Below are 20117 nucleotides of genomic sequence, written 5' to 3'. Positions count from 1 at the left end.
TTAATCATATAATTAATGATGTAAACTCCGCTGTTTTAAAACCAGTTTAAGGGGATAAGATTCACTTATTCCAAGTGTATTTACACATTCAGATACTTCTGTTCCATTCACAACATCACCCCACCTAATACCACCTACAATTAATTGCAAAAAGTACAGTTTTGTACCTACCATAAATGTAGATGTTCGAGGATCCACATTGCTGCAGTCCTAACTATTGGGTAGTCCGCTGTCCAGTCGGCCCGAATACCAAAGTATATGGCTGACGTCGGTCACGGCGCATTAGACTGACGTCAGTACGTCAGGGTACTAATGCGCATGACCGACGTCATATCCTCAGTCTTTTCTTGCCCCAGATGTCAGAAGACCCTAAAAAGACAAGGCCAAAACCAAAACACACCAAACATACCTGCACCAAAAATATATACAATATATACAAAGGTACCAGAATATAATCTCACCTACACAACCACCCCTAAACACAGAGTGGAAGGAGGGAGGGTAAATTGGACTGCAGCAATGTGGATCCTCGAACATCTACATTTATGGTAGGTACAAAACTGTACTATGTTCTTCATTCCACATTGCTGCAGTCCTAACTATTGGGTAGAATCCCAAAGCAGAGGTAAGGGAGGCTGGCAAATCATAAGGAAGCAGGAGCTGATAACATGCCTTGCAAAATAGCAGTGGCAAAACCAGCCCTAGACTTAGAGTAGAGAGGAAGGTGGTAATGCTTAGAGAAAGTATGCACTGAACTCCAAGTAGCTGCCTCCAAAATATCCTTAGTTGCCACCCCTTAGAAATGCTGTTGAAGTGGCAGTAGCCCTAGTGGAATGAGGCCTAATCCCAGCTGGAATCTCTTTGCCATGATGGGAATAACAAAAGCAATGCAAAACCCAATCCACCTAGAAATAGTTTGTTTTGACACAGGCTTGCCCTGCGAACTCAAAGCAAAAGAAACAAACAACTGCTGAGACTGCCTAAAATCCTTAGTCCTGCTTAAATAATAACGCAATTGCCTGTGTACATCTAAAGTGTGCAAAATCTTTTCCCCTTTATTTTGGGGATCTGCATAGAAAGTAGGCAAATGAATAGTTTGGTTTAAAGCCACACTAGAAACCACCTTAGGCATAAAGGAAGGATTAGTGCGTAATGATACCCTATCCTTATGAAAAATCAAAAAGGCTCAACCGCCATAAGGGCCTGTAACTCAGAAACCCTTCTTGCAGAAGTAATGGTCAACAAAAAAGCAGTCTTCCATGACAAGTATTTCAGGTCAGCAGTAGCTGCAGGCTCAAAAGGTTGTAGAGTAAGTTTCTCCAACACAAAATTGAGATCCCAAGCAGGAGTAGGAGCTCTACGTGGGGGTCTTATATTCTTTGCCCCTCTAAGAAATTGCTTGAACAAAGGATGTGAAAACAATGGTGGGTCACAATCATAGTGAGCTGAAATTGCTGCAGCATGAATCTTAATGGAAGAGAAAGACAAACCCTTTTGTCCAATAACTCAGTAAGATATTGAAGAGCCACACTCAAATTAGGCTCCGAAATCTCCAAATTCTTTGCTGCAGTCCAAAATAAAAATCTCTTCCATTTTTCTGCGTACACTTTCCTTGTACTAGGTCTTCTGGCTTCCATAATCACATTTAAAACTTGTTGAGGAAGTTGAGACCTGCTGTCTTTCAAAACAGAATATGCCAGGCTGTTAGATGAAGAGTTTGAAGCTTGACATTGAGCAGATGACCGTCCCTCTGAGACAATAGGTGTGGAATCAAGGGTAAAGGCCATGGAGGCTTCCTTACCAGACTCCTCAGTAATGGGTACCAGTGCTGCGAGGCCAATCTGGAGCTATTAAAATCATCCTTGGCTTGTCTTGTCTGACCTTTAGAAGCACCTTTGGGAGAAGAGGCAGAGGAGGAAAAGCATACACATGAAGATTTTTCCAACTGAAAGAAAGAGCATCCACTTTCCAAGCTGTGTGATGAAATCCCTTCGTGCAAAACTTTGGCAGCTGGTGGTTTAGTGGAGAAGCGAACAGATCTATGTCTGGAGTTCCCCATGACACTGTCAATTTTGAAATACATGAAGATCCAGTTTCCACTCGTGGGGATCCATGATTTGTCTGCTTAACACATCTGCTAAGGAGTTCTGTGCTCCCGGCAGAAACCTTGCCTGAAGAGTTAGTTGCAAGCTGAGCGCAGTCTCCCATAAAATCATTGCTTGCCTGCACAATGGGTAAGAATGTGTTCCCCTTGTTTGTTGATGTACCACATGACAGTTGTGTTGTCTGTTAGAATCAACACCTGCCCTGGAAGAAGTAACTCCTTGAAAGCCATTAATGCAAACTGGACTGCTAACATCTCTTTCATGTTGATATGTAGATGCTGTAGTCTGGCAGGCCACTTGTCTTGTATCCACTTTCCATCTAGATGAGCTCCCCAAGCAATGTCTGAGGCATCTGTCGTTAGAATCTGACTTGCCTCTGGCCGGGTCACAGAGAGTCCCTTGTTTAGGTGACATTCCTGAGCCCACCACAAAAATTCCTTTTGAATGCAAGGTATTATTTGAATGACAGTGTCCAAATCCTGGCAGTGCTGTGTCCATAGATTCTTGAGATACCATTGTAGCTTCCTCATATGCAGTTTGGCATTGGGAAGCACCAGAATACAAGATGCCATGAACCCTAAGGCTTGAAGGACTGTCCTTGCAGTCAGCCCGGACTGAAGAGATAATTGATGGAAGTAACTGGAAAGATTCTTTTGTTTGTCCGGGGTTAAAAGGCCATCTGGGCTGCTGTATTCAGTCTCACACCCAGAAAGCACATGTCTTGAGAGGGTACTAGACTGGACTTTATTTCGTTCACAGAATACCCTAGGCATCTTAGCACTGCTATGACATATTCCAAATGCTGTAGAAGGTCTTCCTTTTCTTGAGCCAGAATCAGGCAGTCGTCCAAGTAAGGATAGATTTGAATTCCTTTTAGCCTGAAGTAAGCTATCACTGGAGCCAGAACCTTTGTGAATACTCTGGGCGCAGTAGATAAGCCAAAGGGCAATGCAGAGAACTGATAATGAGAATTTCCAGCTCGAAAACGCAGATACTTTCTGCAACTTAGTCTTATAGGCACATGAAGGTAAGCTTCCTTGAGATCTAAAGTTACCATCCAGTGATCTTTGCCCAGCAGAGGTAAAAGCTGTTGTAACGTCAACATTTTGAACTTTGGAATGTCCAGATAAGTGAAGAGGATAGATAAATCCAAAATTGGTCTCCACGTGTTCCCCTTCTTTGGTACTAGGAACAGGCGAGAATAAAATCCTAGGCCCCTTTCTGGCACAGAAACTGACTGAATGGCTCCTATTTGGAGCAACAGAGAAATTTGCTTACAGCCTCTGTTCTTTGTAGAGGAGGAATGTCTGGCATGCCTTTGAAAGGAGGCAAGGTATGGAAATAAAACCTGTAACCGTGGTGAATGATATCCAGAACCCATTTGTCTTGGGTAATTAAATCCCAATTTTCTTTGAAAAGAGACAGCCTTCCTCCTAGAGGTGCCGCCAGGCGAGAATGTACTGGCAGCTGAAAAGGCAGGTCATTGGGTCTGCTTACGAAAGGACTGACCCCTGCCCTCACCAGAAGTCTGAGCAGGTGAACTCCCTGTCCTAGGCCTAAAAGAACCTTGAGCTCTGCCCCTACCACGTCTAGACCTACCCCTAGACTGGGAATCATAAGCAGGATAAGTCCACCCCTTAGTAGGCCAATTTCTACTAAACTTGGAGGCTGCACCTGCAAAAATCCTTAACAGTTTGCATAGACTTAGCCTTGTCCTCCATTTTCTTTAAAACTGCTTCCACAGGCGAACCAAACAACACATCAGACTGTAAAGGAGCATCCAAAATCCTTGTCTTAACATGCTCAGCTAAGTTCTGATCTCTCAACCAGGCGTGCCTACGAAGAACAGAACCAGTGGCAGCCACCCTCGAGGAGGCCTGCACAGCATCAAAACCACACTGCAAAGAATGCTTTCCCACTTGTTCAGAAACATGAACTAAATCCTGCAGCTCTTTACACTCAATACCTTCAGCCAGAGCATCCACCTTAGACTTCAATTGTGAAAGGAGATAATTCTGATATTTTAACATATGAAACTGACAATTCAACGCCCTCATGGCTAAAGTGGAAGAAGTGTACACTTTCTTTCCCCATCTATCCAAAGCCCTTGCCTCTTTATCAGGAGGAACAGGATTTTTAACCACAGAAGCCTTCACACCTTTAGGCCCCTGAGAGACAGTTTCTGGGTCCGCCCTAGGACTCTTAAAAGATACTTATGGGCTTCAGGCACCCTATAGTACCTATCCGGTTTAACTGGGGCAGGAGGCAAAGAATCAGGATTTAGTGAAGCCTCTGCAAAACATCTTCTACAACATTCAGAACAGGAGGAATAGCTAAAGGCCTATGCTGGGGTAAAAACAAGAATTCTCTAAGCCTTTTCCTGGAATCAGAGAAATCTTGACCTTCCCATTTAAAATGCTCCCTCATGGAATGCAGGGTCTCTGAAAAAGAAAAATCCTCAGGAGGCGAAGCTGAAGGAGTAGAATCATCCACATCAGAATCAGAATAAGGAGGATACTCCTGCAAGTCCTCAGCAGAAGACTCAGAAGCCTCCGAACATTGCTCAAAACTCTCAAACTCAGGTTCCACCCTAGGCCTCTTATCAGGAGGGGGCATAGAACCTCTAATCATAGTAATCAAATCCTCTGCCATTTTTAGCATATGCTTCTTAGGCAAAGACCCTGAAACACTTGGAGAAACCCCACAGAAGCTAAAGTAGGCCTGCCTCTTAAAGAAGCCTTGGCAACAGAAGGAGGCCCTAACCACCTTAGGAAGAGAGGGAAGAACAGCCACCTGAGAAGCCCCTTCAGCCTGGCCTACTTCCTGAGAGGACACATCCTGCAACAATAAAGTTTCTCCCTGAGACTCCAAAGAAACTCCTGGCAGTACCTCCGGCTCCACTGAGCCCTCTAAAGAACCGACGTCCGGGACTGTCGGTTCTTCCCCTAGGCTTCGCTGCTTTGTCCTTGCGCTTTTGGCTGAAGCGGCCGGAGCATCCGGCGGCATTTTATAATTACAACGCTTCCCAAACACTAACCTGGCACAGTCTAACCTTCTCTTAATAGTGCGTTTGTTAAATCTAGCACAAGAGCGGCATCCAACAACGTCGTGCTCAGGCCCTAAACAAGGTATACACAAAGTATGGTAATCCCTATGAGGTATCTGTTTCCCACAAGAAATACAGTTATTCACTTTTCTGACATCCGGTTAAATACTGAGGCAAGAAAAACCAAAATATTCTAACGGGTACTTAGCCAACTTTGATTCGGTCTGAAACTCTGACTTCAGAAACTTTCAGAACGCCAACCTGCACTCGCAAAATTGCTTCTGCATCGGACCATGCGGCAAAAAAGACTGAGGATATGACGTCGGTCATGCGCATTAGTACCCTGACGTACTGACGTCAGTCTAATGCGCCGTGACCGACGTCAGCCATATACTTTGGTATTCGGGCCGACTGGACAGCGGACTACCCAATAGTTAGGACTGCAGCAATGTGGAATGAAGAACATCTAAGAATTTAAAACCATGAGAAATATTATACAATTAAATGTGTTTCGCTAAACCATTAGTAGTATTCAGCTTTCTAATATTATAGCCTTCTATTAGTTTTCTCTACATAAAAATGACGTACAACCAATACATTTGACCATATATAATGAATTCTTACTATCACAATCAGCATGAAAAAATTCATATTTATAACTGGTTATAGGATGGACAATACAGGTCATATCATCAATATATTGACAATAATTGCAATTCATTCATGGAAAAGTGCCTCTTGTTCCAGTTAAACTTAAATCCCTCACACCCTGTGTTGCTAAACTTGGCCATCTGTAGTATAGCTGGCTTTTGAAATTAAGTTAAACACTATCTTAGAAGATGGATCTACAGTTTTTTTCAATTTCAGGTGATGTTAAGAAAATTGACCAACTGTCTTTTATAACATCTATAATAGAACTACTATTACTTGTAAAGGCATAATATAAGGAAGACAAGTGTCACATACTGTCATAATATTACTCTCTATCAATTCATCACAGTTAAAATATGGACATAAAGAATAATTACAGTGCTGTCTAACTTCATATAATGCTTTACTTATTTCATCATGGTCATAACCACGTTTTTAAAAATAAATGTAATGTTACTTACGAATTAGAATTGTCACTTCTGCCAAAGACGGCCACAAAGCTTTCTTGAACTACATTGGAATTTCAGACTCAACACTCAGTTCTGCTCTGAATTAATATCAAGTGGCTTCACTTAATCTGATCCTGAGGCCCTCGCCAACATTCCTGCTGACAAATTCAACTGCAGTTTCACACCATCAACCCAGCCTTCAGTCCCTCCCATTACCCACATGAATCCTTCTCCTCCTACACTCTCTCTTAATAAAGTCCTCCAATCTCTAGCAAAGACCAAAATCACTATCTTCCATGGGTCTAGATGACACACCTGGGTACCATACGGTTAGCATGCAATATAGCTTTACACATCCCCTTCTTTACCTATTTAAGCTCACTCACTCCACTGGTTATGTACTTGACACTTCACACACACTGTTCCCACCACAGATCCAGTTTATTACAGACCCACAATTCTTACCACTATTATATGTAAGGTCATGGAATGCATCGTATCAAATCTCAAACAATAACAGGGAACCCTCAAGTCCTTTAATTCAAAGCAATTTGGCTTTGTTAAAAGCAGGTTCTGTCTACTTGCTCTAAACAATTTATTTGACAGGGTCACAGAAGCCATGCGTATGGGCCACACTGTCCACACTTTTTATCTAGACCTAATTAAAGCCTTCAGCACAATTTTCCATGCAGGAATTATCAACGAGCCTAGAAAACTTAACATTAATTCTTTACCTCATCCTCTGGATATATAAAGGTCTTCACTGGCAAGCATTCATACAGTAAGGTTAGGGTGCCTCTTCTATATAAAAAAAGACCACCACCAGTAGAGACTCTTAAAGCTCTGTCCTGGGCTTCTTACTCTTCAGCTTCAACTTTACTGAGTTAAGCCAGCTGTTGATAGACTACAGTTCAGTAAGCTTGCTAAAGATTGCAAACTGAGTGCCCTCATACCTATCCAAACAAATGCATATTCTCCAACAAGGCCTCAATCGGACTAACATCTGGTACACTGACAATGGCCTTAAGGTTAAAGCCAAAAAAGTTGTATGTGGCACTGGAAGATAGGCAAGAGCTGCCAGCCTAGCCAGACAGAATTTGGTAGATAATTCTGTCATTTGTAAATAATAATCTAAGCACAGGCTTGTTCTCTTAAATGTGAAAAGACTGCATTGGATATTGAACTGCAAAAATGTAACAACAGTGCACTGTGCTGTAACAAAGTTACGTCAATTCGTTGATGTCAAAATTCGGAGCCAATATGTCTGGATGAAGGAATTCTGCCTATTGTTTTGAGGCCAGAGTTAATGGCTAGAATTTGCATGTATAATTTCTTTTATTATTCTAGTTCCTGACCAGCTGCAAGATCAAAGAGGGATATTAACCTCTGAGAGTCTGTTAGCATGGGAAGCAGAAAGAAATTATGTAATCTGAAATGAATCAGTGGTACTGTGTTATCAATTTAAGGACAGAAAGAATGAGAGCATTTGTCTTGAGAACATCCAACATCATCGGCACTGCCTGTATCTATATGTAAGTAGGATCTTAGACTTCAGTGTTTCTCTTAGAAATAGCCAGGAATTAGGAAGATTTGACTAATTGTGTTTCTGTGTTGATGCAAAAACTTTTCTACTGTATTATTTTAAGTATTTCTCTGTGATCTCTGAACTCTTGACTAGCACTGTGCAGTAAGAAGTATTGTCTTGTGTTTTTATTATTTATTATTAAATATTTTTAAAAATTTAAACTGTGGCTGTTTTGTGTAGAGCTAATTTAAGCTCTAGAGTACACTGCGCATATATATATATATATATATATATATATATATATATATATATATATATATATACATATATATACATATATATATACATATATATAGTGATACTGTACCAAGTCACTCCAATTAACTTTGCTGTTCAGTTACACTTACCATTTGGATAATAATATTGCACAGTAATAATTGGGCACCCTTTAATAAGGGCCTTTGAGTAGCTGATAAATATTAGCTGGATGGTGGCAGTGATTTCTACCATATAGTCTGGGTAAAAGGGGCACAGCTGGAGAACCTGTGCCAGCCTTCCCCAGGAACGTCTGTGTGGTTGTATACAACTCTTATCTCAAAAAGTGTGTGTGTATCAGCTACTTGGGTAGGGATACGAAGCACTGGTTGGACAGAGAGGGTGCTGGAGGTTTTAGCTTGCCCACTAGGCTGAGATATGGACTCTATAGCTGTGCCAGTGGGGACTCTTATTGGGGACCTGGAGAAAAAGGGAGAAACCAGCCCAAGACTGACTGTGATCTGTGTGTGCTCTTAAGGGAAACTCTACTTCACTGTGTGTGTATTTATTATTTTCCTACATGGACTCCCCTCACTGGTGTTAGTGGTGAGGATTGAGGCTCCTTGATTACTGGGCCAGTGCAGGGGCATCACAGGCATTACTTGGAAAGCAAGAATTATCACTCCATAACATATAACAGAAACTCTCTTTAGACTCTGTCATCAGGAACCTGTGTAGCTTTGACCATTGATAGAGATTGTATAAAATGCTTTCTCCAAAATTATACTGTGTGTACAGTGAAGGAAATGTGCAAGGCAAAAGAGCAGTTTTCAAAATAATATGGCTTGCTTTGCAAGAACAGTTATTTCTTGTACATGTTCAGCTTAGATATTAATAACATATTAGCTGTGGGCTTTACTGTACAGGCATCCTGTTATAAAAAAAAGGAAGTTGACTTTCTTTTAGCTTTCAGATGCAGAAATAAAATGCAGACAGTTCAAGTGACGCAAAGATGACATGGAGAAACTTTTGTGAAGTCTTCAGACACAGCAAGGACCAAAAAAGGATAATTGTCATTTCAACAGAAACTGTCCAGACTAAATATAACCATGGACATTTTCATGACACAGACAGAAACCAGAAGAACAATTTACAAGGACATTAAAAATAACATTGATTGAAAAGAGTATATAAACTGGACAGTATGTTTTCACTTAGTAGTGACATTTTTAGACAGAGTACATCGGTCTCTTCAAGTGTCTAGCCATGTTATAATAGAACTGAAATAACTCTGAAATAATTAACTGACTGGCAAAAATTTGTAAAAATACAAATAAAGAGCAACAGATACAGTAGTACTGTGTTTGTCTGGTCTACTTCTAGACATTTCTTTCAGTGGCGAGCCAGCCAGGAGCTGTGACCTTATATCTGTTACCTACAGTTAATATTACAGAGGGGCCCTATTATTTACGTCAGTTCAACAGTTTGGCAGTTCCAGTGCTTTAACAGATCCAACAGTTCTAGTACTTCGTTGGTGAATACAGAGTGATGCCATAGAAGCTGTCCTGCGACGTTCCACCAACAATCCATTTGTTAAAGGACTCCGTGTCTTTTAAGTGACTTCAGCCTGATCACCTGTTTGTCATCTATGCAAAATACGGTAAATTCTTCACAGGTATAACATGGATGCAAGTACAAACAGTTAACTTTACAGTGCCCACATACTGTATATATAAATTTACATAGTTTAAACCTTCTGTGTCAGACATAAAATGTAAATCCGAAATGTCTGATGTTCATGCATTAGATAACAGTTGTGTCTGTAAATGCATAAATGCTTATAATCCATACATAAAATATACAGCAATTCATAAAGACTGTTTTTTTGTGGAAATAACTTTCCAAACTTATGTCTATTTTGTCACAGGAGTCTAGTATGTCGGCCATACCATAAGATATATCCTACTCTGACAAACAATCTGTTTGATTCTAGCATTGTTAGTTCTTCACATATACAATAGTTAAATGTACCTTCTGCAGTCACCTAAATCTCATAGAGTACAAATGTATGCAATTATTGTTAGTAATGTAATAGACTACATAAAAATCTTGTTTATAGTAAATATTGCAAATGCACAAAAACAACAAAGTTCTAACATAGTACAATGTGCTATCAATATTAACCTTTTAAAGAAAAGATTTTCACAGCTTTTCAAAATTTCCCCAGAAACAGTATTAAGGGACAATAATGCCATTTAAGAGGAGTAAACTCAGCATAGCATTCAGACTTTACATAATGACATTTCCGGTTTAACGTAACCATGAGATAGAGCCCAACAGCATTTACTAACGGCACAAACTACAGAGGTTAATCTGACAAGACAGTTAAAAAAGCCCAGCAAGGTTTACAAGGGGTATAAAATATACCAAATGACATTGGGCAGGGTTCAGCAGAAATTACAGTTATTTATCCTGCTGATATATATCAATAGTCTAGTATATTACAGACTCTGCCTTAGTGGCAAGACAAAAAAAAATATTTTGTTTCAGTATGTTGGCATTTAAACAATGGTTGACATACATTGTGTGGTCTATTTCAAATAATACTTTATTTAAATTTTTTTTTTTTTTTTTTGCATTTACACATGCCAGTTTGTGTCAAAAGGGAATTCATCGACAGTGTTGGCAAACCCCTAAAACATGCTCCAGTACAAGAGTTATGGGCATTAATTCCCAAAATGATTTACATCCAGAAAAGGCTACAGTAAATACCTAGGCAGATGTCAAAGCAAGCAGCTAAAACAGGTGAGTGTCTAGACTCACGTAACTATTTTACAGACAGTCTAAATAGCATGACAGAAAAAAACAAAATAATATTTTGATCAGGCAAAATGTTATGTTAAAGCAATTCCGTCAGACAGTTAATGACATTCTGCAAAATGCAGATGCAGCTTACAGACTCAAAAATTAAGCCAGAGTGCTAGACAGTTTTAAAAAAGTATGCAGTATTGCAGATGCACATAAAAAATGTACAAAAACAGCTTGTACACTATGTGGTGAAAGGAAGTGGATGTAAAAATATGGTCTGATAAAAAAACACATAGGGGGAACACGAGCAGCTTCTGCTCCACCAGGGTTACAGATGGATACACAACAAAGTTAAAAAAAAAACAGGTGATATGTTTTACTAGTAAGAAAATAAGCCACATTAAAAGAATTGTCCATATTACAAAAAAATGAAAGAAAAGTCAAATACAAAAGGGTATCTATGCAAATAATAGTGCTTCTTCAAAACCCAAAAATAGGGAAAGAAATCAAGATAAAAAAATACATTAAGGGACAATCAGTCACAGGAACAAACACAGAGGGATACACAAAAAACCAAAATCATGGCAGGCAATAGGCATTAAAGCAATAAATTAAATTAACAAAACACAGGTTATCAGTTGGCAGCCAAGTACAGGGATCTTTTAAAGCAATGGAAGACAACTTTACTGGTTTAATAAGCCAGGACAGATTCAAAATAAACACACAAATAACCTACAGCCATACAGACACAAAGTAAAGTTAATACAAATACAGTGTAAAGATAAAGTTAATACAGGTAAAGTTAATACAGATAGAGTAAAATACATTTACAGTAGTGCAAATGGTATATGCAATACTAAACAATGCAATTAAATGTTGGGTATGCAAGTCCACATCTATGTCTGAAAATGGAGTAACATTTAAGGCAGTACCTATGACAAATCCTAAATGAAAACTCCAAACAGGCAAGAAGCAAACTTTGAAATGTAACACAAGGACAAGAACTGTGAAACGGCACCCAAAAGGTATAACAAGTGTTAAACACCTGTTGTACCTTTTGGGTGCCGTTTCGCAGTTCTTGTCCTTGTGTTACATTACAAATCCTAAATGACACAAGGTTCTATAGTAACAATAGAGGGTCAAAACTCCCTCCCCACACACACATTAAAAGTACAGTATGTCTCCAAAGGTAGCTTATGCATACAGCAAACAGGATCAATATTGGTAAAAAAAAAAGCGTCTGTAATGTCATAGTTTCAACAGCAAACAGTCTTATAAATGAACTAGTACAGCAAAAACGTAATTAGTCAAACTGGTGTAACTGCCATCCGGGTAATAATACACAGCAATACATACAGGTAGTAAAGTACACACTCATTAAAAAAACTTAGACAAATAGCATATTTTAGCTGATAAAAATCCAAGCAAAAGCAGCACACCATGTTGGTTCATACAAATCAGTGTAAGTTATCAAACAGTATCAGTACAGTAACCGTCTGTTAACAGTCTTAAAAAGTTTAAATTTGTTTCTATATCATCAGTCTATAGACAAGACAAAACAATCTATGCAAATAAAACAGTTGCAAAGAAAAAATGGGGAGATATGCTGAGATATAATAGATCATGACAACAGGGACATTATACAATGACCCCCCATTAATATTCAAAAATGTGCACGCTAACTGGTCAGCGTGCACGTTGTAAATCCGAGTTATAGTAATGGAAAAACGTCCGGTCGCCCGGACTTTTTCCATTACCATAACTCTTACAGCAACACTGCCTTGCTATGATAAACGAGTTTAACATAGCGAGACGGCTTTAAAAAAAGCAAAGGAGATTCTCCGTTGCTTTTTTTAAAGCTGTCTCGCTATGTTAAACCCATTTAACATAGCAAAACAGTTTGTAAAAAGCAACGGAGATCTTGCTTTCTCCATTGCTTTTTTCAAAACTGTCTCGCTATGTTAAATGGGGTTAACATAGCGAGACAGCTTTAAAATAAGCAACGGAGATTCTGCACATCACCCTTATTCTTAAAAAATTGGTACCAAAACACTTTCTCCATTCCTCAGGCATCCTCTCACTTTCCAAGATTTCATTAAACAATCTAGTTAAAACCTCCACTACCATTTCACCTAAACACCTCAAAATATTAATCATGTAACAGCCATTGTTAACGTAACATTCTTTGAAGATATAGCATTGAACGCAAGGGATTCGTATGTTGCAACAGATCAAGGGATTCAAAGTACTGAAGATCATATTGTGTTGTAAATTGTCTTACAATTTTCTTGGTTGATTAAACAGGGTGAATTGAGAGAGACTGTATAAAATGCTGTCCCCAAAATTATACTGTGTGTACAGTGAATGAAATGTGCAAGGCCAAACAGCAGTTTTCAAAATAATATGGCTTGCTTTGCAAGAACAGTTATTTCTTGTACATGTTCAGCTTAGATATTAATAACATATAGCTGTGGGCTTTACTGTACAGGCATCCCGTTAAAAAAAAAAAAAAGGAAGTTGACTTTCTTTTATCTTTCAGATGCAGAAATAAAATGCAGACTGTTCAAGTGATGCAAAGATAACATGGAGAAACTTTTGTGAAGTCTTCAGACACAGCAAGGACCAAAAAAGGATAATGGTCATTTCAACAGAAACTGTCCAGACTAAATATAACCATGGACTTTTTCATGACACAGAAACCAGAAGAACAATTTACTAGGACATTAAAAATAACTGATTGAAAAGAGTATATAAACTGGACAGTATGTTTTCACTTAGTAGTGACATTTTTAGACAGAGTACATCGGTCTCTTCAACTGTCTAGCCATGTTATAATAGAACTGAAATAACTCTGAAATAATTAACTGACTGGCAAGAATTTGTAAAAAATACAAATAAAGAATAACAGATAGAGTAGTAAGGTGTTTGTCTGGTCTACTTACAGACATTTCTTTCAACCATCATATTTTAGTTGTTAGAAAATCCTTTTATCTAGCACGCTCAATTTCCAAACGTGCATATTCCAGGAGTAAAAGCCAGAATCTCTCACCGGACCCATCAGGGAATACAACTACCCCTTCAGCATGTACCTCTGCAAGCATCTCATCCAACCTGAAAGGCATCTAAGATTTCTAACAAAGAAAATTACTTGTTTAAACCCACTATTTTATGCAGATAAATGAGCCCAGAAAGACCTCACCCGGACTGATTTTTTTACATCTACCCAAAACTACCAGCACCACAAATACCTTTCCCTTCATTAGCACAAATATAGGCAGAACGTGTTGGAACAACAGATTGCTAACCTAATGTATCCCTTACTTTTGGAATAAGCATACTCAAACAATGCAACAAGTTGGTCACACTCAAAACTACTCTGGATTATGCTGTAGGCAATCATAACTTCACTCCAAAACATACAGCATATGACTCCTTGTTTGGGGAGCCTAACTCATCCAAGTATTCATGAGCTTAGTTGGGTGGCCATTTCAGTGATCTTCTGGGCTGCATGCTTAGTACAGAGGAATTAGTACTCCAGTCCCTAAAAATAAAAATTCACTACACAGATCACAGCTTCACTGTTCTCAATCTCAAATTATTGCAGGGACTCCACCCAAGCCTTTGCAGACCTCTCCAACTTTAGAGTCCTCTTCACGGACTTTCCATTCAAATGCAACAGCGCATGTTTCGCCGCACAATTTATTTCCACTACATAACCCAGAAAGTTAATATAACTCCCCCACTAACCTGCTGTGTGCCTCAGATGAATCACCCCTTTACAACACAATCCCCTCTTTTCACTGCAGCTCACTATCTAACGTCAGACTCCCTTTGAATTTAAACCAGTTGTATAAATATACACAAGTACTTCTAAACAGTCGTAAAAGTACTTTTTTCATGTTAGTCTGTCATGACAGTATTAAACATCACCGTTGTCACTTGTTGCCTTGTTGTACTTTGCATTTCTAATATGTTATTTTTACATGCTATTACTTGTACTTTGCAATCTAGGCTAGGTGTACAATTGGCCATGTTTGATCAGTGCTCTACCCCAGTTAAATATACATACATAACTGGATGAATGACCTGACTGAATCATTTGAATATGAACTACTCATCTAACATCTTACTTTCTACTACTATGTGTATTAGGTTATCAGTCACCCAATCCCGTACTTTCATGCAGTGTAACAGGGGTTTGATACATTTGTACTGCCCACAGTTGTGAAATATTCCATTTGTCTTTGTACACTGGCACTAGAATGCTTATTCTCCAGTCATTTGGGATACACTTTTCTCTCCATAGTGTGATCAATACCATTAGAAGCCATTTCTCTACCTAAATCCCTCTACACCTTAGTCAATCTGATGTGACATCTTGCAAGCTTGCTGCATCCCTGATTTCACTTTCCTTACTGCTATTGTTACATTTTTTCTAGAGTGACCATTCTTCTTTGTTCATAGGTTGTGCATAGGTAATACAGCTTCTTTGGCATTTTCCTCACGCAGAAGCTTCTGGAAGTACGCCTTCCATCTGTTTTTGATGTCTGCTAGACTGGTGAGCAGACTGCTGCTGGTCTCCCTTATGAATGGACTGTGATGACTGTCATAACATCTTTCTGCCTTTGTCATGCAACCTGATAAGGGTTTGTGTGTGTCATCTTCCGAGACACTTACCAGAAGCTGGTAGAGTTTGTTTGGCACCTTGTTCTTTGCCCTTGGGAGTACTCTCTTAGCTTCTTTTTTTAGTCAACCAGTATGCCTTCTTAGTCTGGTCCATATTTTCTATTTCCTACTTCTTCCTGCACTCCCTTATTTCTATACCTGTCTCAACTGCACATCTATTACATAGTCTTCAAACATGCTGTTTTGAAACAATGCTATTCTTCTATGTCTCCACCAGTTCCCTCTTCTTCCTGAGGCACTAAAGTCCTGATTATTTCCTTGAACTCGTGTGTTTTTGCTCCTGTCAACTTCTAGGTCTTCAACTTAGTCTCCGTTGACCTTACAACTTTCCTTGAGCAACGTCTCCAGCTGAATGTTGTCACCAGTGAAGGGGTTTATGCTATGGGCTGGCAGTTTCACTAGGGAGCAATCGCTAATCTGACCCTAATGCCATACCTTTACTAGAAGGAATTCAACTTTAGTTGTATACTGATCACATTAGTATAAGATCTTGTGACAGTCTCTCTTGGTGAACCATGTGTTAGCCATCATCAGGCCATTTAAAAGAAAGGAGTTTCGAATGGCCTTTCCTTTTGTATTCCCTGCTGCCTCACCCATGTAGAACCATCCTGTTCTGTCTTTCCAAATATTAAGTGTTTAGGTCCCTCATTATCAACATTAATGCACTTCCCCTTTTATCTATAAGGCCCTGTAACGGCTGTCTGTATACACTCTCTTTCTTGGCATTACAACCCTGCTATAAGACATAGGGTGAGATTATGAATACTACTCTTATCTTTACACTGAAGACTGGCTGCCATAAGTCTATCACTAATTCTAACAACATCTCTCACTGTCTTAAGAAAAAAATGTCTTAAGAAAAAAAAAACTCGCACACCAAAATTCACACACCATTTCTAGTCTGTCCTCCCTCTGAGTAGATGACTCTGGATTCCAATCCAAGTAGCTTTGCTGAACTATCCTTCCAACTTGTCTCCTGGAGCTACAAGACATTCAGTTTCCTCCTTACCTTCATGTCATCCACTTACAAGTTGTATCCTGTCAGTGAACCTATATTCAGAGCAGCATCACCTCAAGGGTGGATACTACTGGGTTCAAACCCAACTTTCCCCGTTGAACTTGAGTGGTATGTTGTCTGACTGCACACACACAAAATTGCACTCAAAATTAATTTTTGTCAAGATGACTGGTTTTTACATCAGGCTTTTGCTTAATAGAGCAATCCCATGTAACACAGGATGGGCTTTATGTTAGACACACACTGGCCAAAAGGGGAACACAAACCTCTCCTACTGTTAGCAGAGGTCCCTGGCACAGGTTTAAGAAGACCTGGTCTTTAACCTACTTAGCAGTGGCAAATACCCATGATCTTTTTTGGCAAAAACAATCAATATGACAAGCATTTAGAGCCAATTTGTATACAGTTGAGTGGAAATCCCTGACACTGCTCATAGTTTGTGATCCATGTTCTCCTATCAAGATGATACTGCACACCACAGCTGATGCCTAAGGCTGTTGATCAGCAGTTTGTCCTCCAAAAGACACCACCTAGAGTCTGTGCTTCTGTCCATGACTCAGTTCAATTCTGGGTACAATCTGCTGGCATACCTCTCGATTTCAACTGGGAAAAGTATGAACCCAGTACCTTCCATCCATCTTTTTTTTTTGAGGTGACAACACTTTGCATGTTTTTCGGAAGTGAGAGGATCCTAACGCAAACATAGGGAGAACATGCAAATACAGCAAAGGCGGTGACTGGAGGTCAGAATCGAACACTTAACCTTGTGTCTGTAAGGCAAATGCTTCAGCCTTTAGGCCAACTGCGTCTATTTTACATTTATATATTTTGGATACAATGACCTAATCTAAAATTGCAACTCTCTCCTACAACATCTTTCTCTCTCCCAAACGAATTATATTCTGCATCACATACACCACACTTCCAAGCTCCACATAAAGAAAACAAACTCAAGATAAAAAGAGAAAAGCTATCTACAGAAAACTGAACTGATAAAAGCAGAAAGAGGTAATTCACTCAATTTATTACAACAGAGAGCATCCTCATTCTGTTTCTTGACTACAGACAGTCTTATTTTCTAATTTTTTTACTCCCATCCCAGTCTACAGCTCCTCTCACAATGTCACAAAAGCATGCAGAAGTTTAGTGGCTGGGATAAGGTCACATAATACACCAAGGGCAAGATTTTTTGCCATACGCCTAACTTGGAAGTGCTGACAGGATCAGCATGCAGTGGGCTCTGCAAAAGCTCTGTGTTCATGCAAGTAAGAGAATAGTGTCTCAAGGAGGCACCCTATCTACACTGCTTGCAATGACCAGGGTCTTTAAGTCCAATAATGGATTCTGCTGGTCGAATTGACCCATCAGGAATCATCCACATCCCCTCTCCTGAGAGAGAAGAGGCATCACCACCTCATTCTCAAATACAGACTATTTCCATGTGAAGTTATGGGCAATATAAGTAGATGCCCTGCCTCAGTGCCAGTCCAATGCCTAAATTCATTCCACTTCAGAGGCAGCTTTACCTCTTCGGCATATTATACATATCAAAGACAAAGACGGCTTCTGAGAATGTAAAAGTCAACAAGATGTGTTCACTACTTTAATTTTTCTTTTAGAACCAGGTAGGTGGCCTGTTTTTTTGGACAATTTCCAGCCACGACATGGCACAAAGCAGCTGCGTTTAAGCACATAGTAACAGCATATGAAATTCAAAGATCCAAGCACAAGATACATAGGTGCAAGATTAAGTTTCACACAAATGTAGTCTGTTAGACAAATTCACCAGTCTTTGCATACGTGCTAGAAATGCAGTTATATTAAATCAGACATATACATTTTGCAAGCAGTTTCAACAGAAAGGAATGTTTCACTGAAGGATACAAATAAGCTCAGAGAAATAAGCTTCAGATAAGAATGAAATGTGTTAACAGAATGTTCAGTACACTGAGTAAAAACAGATCTTGCTTCGATGGTATGAGGCTTGAGATCCAAGGTTAAAGAGGTATGTAGCACTTGTAGGAAATTTACACGGATTTAGTATTATTTAGGAGAGATACTTCAGACACAGAAGTCAGTAAGTTAGCTCAAACTGATAACAGTCATTGCAGGGCAATCAGAGAAACTGGGTGCAGACATTCAAGAGTGGTCAAGAGTGATTGCAGAAGTCAGGTCAGATATCTAGCATTCCAAAATATTAATTATATTATTCAGAAAAAACAAAATAATTCTGGGTAAAACAAGTGCAGAATCTATGCACAGTATAATTCAGCCTATTTCAGTTTATCAGCACTGTTATTGGAGACAGTAAAATTTCATTCGGATACTGTTGACAATACATTCTGAGTACAGAATTTACACTCAGCATAATTAGTGTTGAAGCGACAGACATTTTAATTCAGCCTATTTCAGATTATCAGCACTGTTATTACAGAAAGTAAGATCTGATTCGGATACTTACATCTGCCTCCACTGTACATAATAAAACATTCTTAACAGAACTACAGTGTATAAGAATTTTATTCTGAAAATTACAAGACAAATTGGCACATAAAGGAGAGACTGGCACCCACTCAGCCCAGTTCTGGGTAATTAAAAGGTAAAGAAATTCATTCCAGTATTTTGCAATCTTTTTGATTCTTACAATAGGTTTAGCTGTAATTCCAAAAACAAATATTTACAGTGCTAATATAACATACAAAAATCCATAAAGAAATACAGAATACAAGCGACACAATTATCGTACAGTGCATGACTTACTGCAAAATTACTAGCTTTGGTTAAAAAATGCTAAGATACGATTCATGAAATACACCGACGGTAGGAATGATCAAAGGCAAAAGAAGAAAGGAAAAACTGAGGCAAAGATGGATAGACAGCATCACTGCAGTAATGATTATGAATCTATTTAAACAGTCACTGACAGATAAGACTGGTGTGCTAAACATCATGAAGTCACGAAGAGTCAGTCTCACTAAACACTGAAACCAAACCTTCAAAAATGCTCATTACTATTCAGTGTTATAAAACAGTTTAAATAGTTTAAAGGGCATCTGTAAAACTATCTTAATTTAGAAAATAAAAAAATGGACTAAATTACCTGACTTAAAACCAAAACCCAGATTCTTGCATGTATACCCTTCCTCTTCACTACACGGTCAGAAATGAATCCTCCAAACAAAACTCCAAAGCTCCCTCCAACCATTGGTATCCAGGAGAGCCACAGTCCTACATCAGTCTCAGGGTAGTAGAGATTGAAATACAGCGGTGCATTATAGGCCCAAACATATCCACCTGGTGAAAATAAAATAAATTTAAGTAAACAATGGCGATTATATTCATAATTATAATTTGTTTCATACTCCACACCTGCCATGAAGTAATACAGCTGCTGATCCTACACCTGTCTCCTGTCAGGAGGGCAAATGGATAGATATCATTGAAGTCAGCAGAGCATTGAAGTCTTCTAGCTAAGTCAGGATTTACATGAAGACACAGTAAAGGCAACTGATTCATGAAATGTAACTTACTTATAAGTAGGTTGTAAATGAATACTTCTTCCATAAGGGAAAAC

General features: G+C 39.1%; 1 protein-coding gene across 1 annotated transcript in view; it reads right to left on the bottom strand.

Moving 5' to 3' along the window:
- LOC122790598 overlaps nucleotides 1-20117 on the bottom strand; it is a 530756-nt gene that overhangs the window by 377218 nt on the left and 133421 nt on the right. The window contains exon 3 of the mRNA XM_044058125.1: nucleotides 19644-19837. Within this exon, the coding sequence (XP_043914060.1) occupies nucleotides 19644-19837 (194 nt within the window). The remainder of the gene's footprint in view (nucleotides 1-19643; nucleotides 19838-20117) is intronic.

The sequence above is a fragment of the Protopterus annectens genome, chromosome 16.part0 (assembly GCF_019279795.1).
Source record: "Protopterus annectens isolate FY-2018-M chromosome 16.part0, PAN1.0, whole genome shotgun sequence".
Lineage (NCBI taxonomy): Eukaryota > Metazoa > Chordata > Ceratodontiformes > Protopteridae > Protopterus > Protopterus annectens.
This window is presented reverse-complemented; position numbering and strand designations above follow the sequence as displayed.